A 7,885-nucleotide genomic window follows, 5' to 3' on the forward strand; every position below is an offset into this window, starting at 1 on the left:
TCGCGGGCCGGATTAAAGTCCTTTGCGGGCCGGATCCGGCCCGCGGGCCGTACGTTTGACACCCCTGGAGTAAAGCATCGAAACACTGATCAGTTGGACTCGTGCATTTAAAAGTTTAATTTAGTTCACTTGTCAGGGTCTTAAAACAAGTCACTATGAATATGCAATCATCACAAGTGCCCTTGGTTGTCTGTTGATGCTATTTGTTTATTTATTTTTATTTTACATATTTATATATTTATGTCTTATGAAATTTTAACGTAAATTTTAGTTGTGTGTTCAATGCACTACATGTTTGCATTGTGGTTGAGAGAGGAAAGTAATTTCATCTGTGCTGTATGTTACACACTGAGCATATTTGACAATAAAAGCTGACTTGATTTGAAGGTTTTAGCGCATTTGAGGCCAAATCCAATAGAAGTGTCGTTTGATTCAACAATAGAGGCATTCTAGTCCAAGTGTGCGTTTGGTTAACATCCTGAAGGTACTTACTAATAACTGTGCTTTAAATCAACAGTCCGAAAAAGACATTAAAACCCACATTTGGCCCAGATTTCAAAATTTGGCTTCACAGACATGTCCAAAAAACACAGTATTGTAGCATAGCAGTGGTTGGTTGAGTGACGACACACATGTGCTACGCCAGTTCAATAAAGACCGTTGACAAAGCAAGTCGTCTGCTCACGTTTTCGGACACAACACGTATTAGTCATTATTCGTCATCAGAAGTGAAAGAGCCTCTCCAGCGGTAGTTCTTCACCTTGTTGGAGGTACCGAAGCCAACCAGTTCATATGCACATTCACCGAACCCTTCATTAGTGAAACATAAAAATATGATTCAAGAAGTGTTCCATTTGTTTTGCCGATGTGAGACCAGAGTTGCTCAACTTGGCATAACAAATCATGCAGATTCCTCGCCAAGTCCCATAACGTTCCGTGATGCATGTGAAGCCATGTTGTACCAACCACTTTTTTTTTTTTTTTTGCCTGACATAGCATGTATTCATTTTTTTTTTTTTTAATTACTGTACACGATGTACTATCACGACAGTCACACATTGACGACTGAGCAAACTAAACACTGATTGGACAAGCGATGTTATGTGATCATCTGCAGCGGGTGTGTCGTATGTAATTGACATGTTGAGTTGGGTGTGTCTTAACCTCCAAGGCAGAGGCTCCATCGAACCCCTGAGAACGATTCATCGAACCCTTAGGGTTCGATTGAACCCAGGTTGAGAACCACTGCTCTACAGTGATTTCATGTAGGAAGATAAGTGTTGTAAACAATCGGCAAAGATTGACAAATTAAGTGCATGTTGTCATGAGATTTGGTGGTATTGCATTAAAGTATTGATAAAGTAGCATCCATTTTTCAGGCAGGTGTAGTTTCACACATTCAGACCCTTTTTTCACTATTCTGTAGCCGCTTATATACTTTGTGTGTCTGTGTATGCATGCATGTGTGTGTGTGTTTTTTTAACTTTTCAAATTTGTCTATGTGTCCCAAACTGAAAAGATCATTACTTTCCAAGGACTTGAAGGGTAATGGTTAAGTCAGTTTCATGGACCAAAACCATGTCAAGATTTTCTGTCAAACAATACATTTATGATCTTTTTAATCATTTGACACAACCCATTGATCTATCCAGCCGTCTTACAGAGAATGACTAGTGACAGCTCCTTGGATGACGGAAGACAAAAGGCTCGCTGATACTGCAATTAGTGTTCTTTGCCTTCAAGTTCGTCGTCGTGTGTGCCTCGTTGAGTTGCATTAAAACAAGAAAAATGTAGCGAAATTTTGATTTAGAGTCTTTGCTGAGTGTATCTGGGAACTTCACAGGTGAGAATCTTCAGCTCATTTCCCTCACGTACCAGTCTGGCAGAAAAGAATAAGAGGAGTCCCTGTGGACCGAGTAGGTCACGTCACAGCGAGGATTCCAGCAGAACAGATACACCACACTGAAAGACAGAGAATATATTTTAAGAAAGCATTCCGTGTGCCCTGCTCAGGCATTCATCTACATTTTCTCGTTTTATAAAAAATGATCATGTTAAATTTTTTTTATATACTGTATAACTTATAATGATTGGCGACAAGGAAATCATCAATAAATGTGAATATTTTCAGAAAGTACTTGTAATTATTTGCACTAAAACAACGGGGAAAATTTGGAAGAATGGTTATTCACGGCTCATTGGGCCATGAATATGCTGGGAACTCACCGGGGATCGTCTTCGGTAACCACGCACTTGACAAATGTCAGGAAGTCGCTGCAGAAGTTCATGCATACTGTCGGCTTCCAACACCTATCCTCGGCCTGCTCCACAAGACGCAGACGCGTTGTCGCGATCGTTCGGTTCACGTTAAGATGCGGCCAGCTGCAACGCCTACCTTGATGAGCCGCGAAATCTTGGAGATGTGGAAAGTCTCAACGGAGATAACAACTCCGTCATCATCCCGGAAGCCCGCCACGACGCGAGGGACTCCGGGGAGGAAGGACTGTGCCCACCACTTGAGCAATTTGAACCTGATGCGCAAACAATCCAAAATCTTAATCCAGGGCAATCCCTAAACCAGTAATCGGCAATCTTTAGTGAGACATGGCACATATTTGACATTTTTCACCGGTAAAAGGTGCTCCGCTGTTTGGGGGTAGAGATCTCTGCGGACGTCTTGAGCTCCACGTAGCAGGCGGGAGGAGCCGCAGCGTTCGGATCTTTGTCCCGGCAGTCCACCTCGCCGGAGAACAGCAGCCTGTGATCTGAGAGACGAGTTTGGACCACGGTGCAGAAGGCCTCGTTGGTGTTGACCACGCCGCTCGAATCGGGGGAGCCGTCCACCATATCTTTTTGAGAGATGTATTGTATGTTTTCAAGGCAAAGGAACTTGTGACAAAGTACAGCAGAAAGTGACCCTAATGAGGGCTAGTCCTTGAGAAAATGAATGGTTGGGTTGCCAAGTTATCACATTGAATGCCATATGTGATAATCTTTTTTATTTGGCCTTGGAAGTCTGTTTGCACTAGCCTCCCTTCCCATGTAACTGCAACTCCCCTGTATGCTAACAAAGGAAACTTGAACTGGAGGTGTCTGACCATGAAAAAAAAAAACAAAAACAAAAAAAAAAAAAACGATCAAATGTACGTCCGTACCTGCGCACATAAACTGCTCAAATTTGTATCCCCAATACATCATTTCCTGGTGCCTCCCGGTGCGAGTCTCTCGATCCCGGCGAGCGGCATCCGTTTCCACTTCGCTGACGTAAAGGGTCCCCTTGAATTTGGTGACGGCCAGCAACCAGCCCTCTCGTGTTTCGTAGGGCGTGGTCAGAAGTTTGGTCAAATGGCCTCGCCACGTCACAAAGTCGACATCGAAACCTCTGCAAGGGAGAGTGAAAACAAACAAAAAAAAAAAAAGGTCAGTGTGGTTGACGTGGTTGTCGTCTCATCCCAATTGTGGAACTTACTGTACTGTATCGACACACACACTGTCAAATATCAAACAGGCAAAGCGAGCGTACTGAAAGGCTATATGTTTTTTTTTTTTTTTACACGGCATTGCGATTAGTATTAAATTTGTGCAATGCGAATTAAGCAGGAAAATCCACCTGTTTTCAGCCATCACAAATGTGATGAGGTAATTTGAAGTCGTCAGCAAGTGACAAAATGGCTGCCCCCTGAAATAGGTAAAAACGGGTGGATTTTGCTGCTTAACTCCTATTCCACAAATGCAACATTAATCAGAATGGTGTGTTTGGACTGGTGAAGGCATATAGTTGCAAGAAAAAAAAAATGTTGGGGGGGGGCGACTTCCCCTTTAATACACGACGCCATTGAATTAAAGCATAAAATCATGATGCAAAAACTGTTATTAATTATGTCCATTCTATGTAACTGTTAGTGTATGTTTATAATGTGCGGTGTGGAGTTCTATTTTTAAAATGTCCATTCATTTAAAGCAGTGCTTTGAATTATGATTGCGGTTGTGGAACAAATTCAAATCATCAAGGAAGTAGTGTGACGTCGGTCGGATGGCAAATAAATCTGCGATTCCCACCTCTACTTACGATGAAGACGACGCCTCCGCCCTCCGTGTGAGCTTCGTTCTATTGGCCAAGATCCATCGGAGGATGTGGTCCAGCTTTTCCTTCACACTTTCATCCCTTTTTATATAACGGTCCCCATATCCGTCCCGCAGGTGAAAATGTGGGCTTTTTTCAGGTTCCACATAGTACCTCAGCTGCCTGCTGTCATTGAAGAACCTGCGTTCAGAGTCCAGAGAAAAGGAGCCCACTTCGACAGGCTGCTTGTACAGGGGGAAGTCTCTTTCGTAAAGGTCTCTGCTGGTGCTCAAAGACTGAGCGCTCTGTGGCATTGGACGAGCTGACAGCCAGGACTGGTGCTGCTGATGGTTTGGTTTGGAAGATTTATATCTTCTGTCATTTTGTTCACTATCATCTCTCCATCTCTTGCATGTTTGCCGCTGCTGTTGAAAGCTGGAATTGTGGGAACGGTGCTGGTTCATGCTTGCCTAGTGGGGAGAGAGAGGAGGGAGTACATGAAATAACCTAAAACAGTGATCCTCAATTGGTAAATTGCGAGGAGCGGATAGGAAATTGCAGTCAACTCCAGGGTTGTCCAAACTACTGTAGTCAACTTGGATGAATTAGAGCGGAGACTTAGAAAGTCAGGCCATGTTAACCAGCATCAGTGTGTGACCTTACACATGTGCTGCTGGAAGGATGGTCAAAAAAATCAATCCAAACACACGCCTAAATCTTATGGAAAGCCTTGCAGGAAGAGTTGCAACTGTTATTACTGTAAAGTCAACCCAAACACACGCCTAAACCTTATGGAAAGTCTTGCAGGAAGAGTTGCAACTGTTATTACTGTAAAGGATGGGCTAACAACATTTTAAAACCTAGGGATTCAGAATGGGATGTCAAATTGAGTCAAGGCAGCTGAGCGAGTACTTTATGTGCATCCATTTTTATATTGCATTTGAACGTGTGTGCATGTGCTCTCAACAATGATACACGAAATTATGAACAACGCGGTTGAAAAAAACGCTTATAGCATGTTATGTTGTTGTTGTTTTACGCCACTTACCTCATTTAGGAGTACCAGAGTCGGTCATGCTGAAACACGACTCAAGAATGCTGAGTAGTCAACATTTTCCCTATCTGTAATTGGGATTAGTCGGAGCTGCAGGGGAAACATGAAAAAAAGAAGAAAGGGAAGCTAGCAAGCTAACTAGCGTATATAGCTATCCCCCAAAACAGCGCTGTTCCTGCTTCGCTTTTAGGTCTAGAAAGCGGCCTGTGCAGTCATTATTCGGCGCTGGCGCCTGTTTCGGAACCTACACCATCAGGCTCGATACCGATCAATTATGTTTGCTATATTCGTAGAAATATGCCAAAATAAACACAACAACACAAACCCGGGACATGCAGAGATCACTGTTAACCATCGGGGTCAGTATTGCAATTGAAATTGGCTGGAAGTCAGTTCGAAGAAGAAGAAATCATAGCAGTCTACGGGGTATGTAATGACGACTGTGACCAGAGAGGGCAGTATGGTGAAATGGCGTGACTCATTCTTTTACAGAAGAAGACTAGTAGACCATCGCAAAATAAGTGTTCAAGCTAACCCAGGTGACACGTAGTTCAATCGAAATGAGGTGTTTGTGTGTACTTCTGCCAATAGTAACCGTTCAGGTAAGAGCTTGACGAAATAGAAAATACAGTACACGTTTCTTCAAATCACATTCCACTACTTTCTTAGAGCTTATGATACAAAGCGTAATTAAAATAAAACCATTCCGTTTGGACTGACTTGCTATTCCACTTCACGTCATTCTTGTTTAAGTGAGTGCTGTTTGCACTTAAATTTTGATTTTTTTTTTTTTTTTGAAGATCATTCGTCTATGTTCCGAGTTGGGAAAGAACGCCAGTAACATATACTACTGCTACAATAAGAATAAGATTGTCTTTATTGTAACAGGTACAACTAATTGAAGTTGCATCTTTTCTACTTCTCCAGGTATGAATAGAAAACGAGCTCTGATTTCCGACATTTTCAAGGTGAAGAAAAGCCGAACTGCTACCGAGAAATTTGGTATCAAGAGTGATGAACAAGGTCAGTGCCACATCTTTATGGGCCTATAGTTTGTGTTTTTAACTTAGCGCGGGGTTGGTTACAATAAGGTCAACTAAAATACCTTCTGACCCAAAAGGTCCGCCAGATGTTCGAGCGAGCCTGGAGTACCTCATGACGCTGTTCCCCAGAAAGCTTTTCAATGACACTTTGCCTCAAATTGTACTCAAGCACCAACTGTACAGCATTCACCATGACAAGACTCTGGTGGACAAAGAGGTGGTATGTTGATTCGCCCTCTATCCTCTCTCTCAATCTGATTTCACATTTCTGTTCCCAGTTGTCATATTTGTGACATGCTTTTATCGAAAAACCTCATGAAACAAGAACGTCACTTTACACATCCATTTTTTCTTTTGTCTCGCTGAAATTGTCTTATTTATAGGGTGCGCCACTTTTCACCTTGTGCGCTTTTTTTTACCATGTGTAATATCAAGTGAGTTTTTGCTTGCATTTAGGCAGTATGATAGCTACTGTAATACTATTGATCAGCCTCATGTGAAGGTGTTTTGTTATGTCATCCTGTTAAATAAGGTTGGGTAACCTTTGACCCATGGGCCATATTATGGCCCGTGAGAGCATTTGATCGACTCACCTTGGTCCCCGATAAGAAAGAAAAAAAAAAGTTCCCTTGTTTTCAAACCATACCCGGATGGAGTCTCATTGTAAAAGCCCAAACAAAACGCCTGCAGAATAAGCTGTGCGAGAATGGGGAGCTGCTCATGTTCCAGCTCGGCTTCGACGCCGAGGCATTTGGCCTGGTTTTCACGTCCGACTACAAGGCCAAAGTGTTGGCCGGAGAAGAGGGCAAAGCGACTCGAGGGACGGTGGACAAATTCTTGGAGAAAGTTTTGTCGCCTTGCACAGATCTGAGCTTCAACAAAGACCAGATGATCAGGGAGTTCCTCTTCACGGATGCTGAAATCACGTAAGTCAAGAAAAAAAACTGTTTTTTCTAACGTGTGAAAGACTTGACGGTGAAATTAAATAAGGACTTTGGTCTTGTATTGGTTCACATAGCTGCATTTTATGCAGTGGGTTCAATTCCCACTCAGTATGTTCTTCAGAATTGCGTTTGTGATGTAAGCAGAACAGAGCGTAGTAGTCGGGTTAGGCAGAAATCGGTATTGTCGAAAAATGGATGGATGTGTCGTTTTATTGTATGTCATACAATATTTGAATAAACACAATTTTAATATAATTTCGGTAGGATTCAGTTTGATACCTCAGAATGGGAATGAGCGTTCATAAAAAGTCCTTGATAAATGAACATGACCAATTAAACAATCAACGATGAATACCTCAATTCATCAATATTTTTGTTGCCTTCCAGGCAACTGGTGAAAGCCGGGGTGCTGACTGTGAGGGACGCCGGCAGCTGGTGGCTCTCCATTCCCAACTCTGGCAGATTCACCAAATACTTCATACAAGGTGGGTGTCAAGGTATGCTCAGGAATACTTGCGGGTGGTAGAAAAGTAACTGTTGACCGCTGATCTGAACTGGAACAATGATAAAAATTTGTTTAGGGTTGCCAGATATCACCCTAAAGATTGTTTTAAATTTCAAGTATAAAAAAAAAAAAAAAAAGTATTAATCCAGCTATGGGAGGATAAATCAAGTGGAGGTCACTAATAACTCACAAATACAGTGATCCCTCGCTACTTCGCGGTTCGTTTATCGCGGATTTTTTTCAAACATAAAAAAAAAATATATATATATATATATA

The 7,885-nt window shown here is 42.2% G+C and overlaps 2 protein-coding genes across 2 annotated transcripts in view; one reads left to right on the forward strand and one right to left on the reverse strand.

The window, feature by feature from the left end:
* Positions 1 to 1,602: 1,602 nt before the first annotated feature.
* On the reverse strand, positions 1,603 to 5,485 carry LOC109515142 (decapping and exoribonuclease protein-like). The gene is made up of 7 exons (XM_019868742.1): positions 5,112 to 5,485; positions 4,070 to 4,533; positions 3,156 to 3,382; positions 2,630 to 2,849; positions 2,396 to 2,531; positions 2,227 to 2,321; positions 1,603 to 1,962 (listed from the first exon to the last, which is right to left on the reverse strand). The coding sequence occupies exons 2-7, from the start codon at positions 4,525 to 4,527 to the stop codon at positions 1,854 to 1,856; spliced, it is 1,245 nt and encodes a 414-aa protein (XP_019724301.1). The 5' UTR covers positions 4,528 to 4,533; positions 5,112 to 5,485; the 3' UTR covers positions 1,603 to 1,853.
* A 110-nt stretch (positions 5,486 to 5,595) lies between these two features.
* Positions 5,596 to 7,885, forward strand: part of LOC109515153 (serine/threonine-protein kinase 19) — a 4,614-nt gene continuing 2,324 nt past the window's right edge. Inside the window, exons 1-5 of the mRNA XM_019868754.1 lie at positions 5,596 to 5,719; positions 6,045 to 6,140; positions 6,238 to 6,380; positions 6,851 to 7,086; positions 7,492 to 7,589. Of these exons, the coding sequence (XP_019724313.1) occupies positions 6,047 to 6,140; positions 6,238 to 6,380; positions 6,851 to 7,086; positions 7,492 to 7,589 (571 nt within the window). The 5' untranslated portion in view covers positions 5,596 to 5,719; positions 6,045 to 6,046. The remainder of the gene's footprint in view (positions 5,720 to 6,044; positions 6,141 to 6,237; positions 6,381 to 6,850; positions 7,087 to 7,491; positions 7,590 to 7,885) is intronic.

Source organism: Hippocampus comes, unplaced genomic scaffold (assembly GCF_001891065.2).
Source record: "Hippocampus comes isolate QL1 unplaced genomic scaffold, H_comes_QL1_v1.1 scaffold98, whole genome shotgun sequence".
Lineage (NCBI taxonomy): Eukaryota > Metazoa > Chordata > Actinopteri > Syngnathiformes > Syngnathidae > Hippocampus > Hippocampus comes.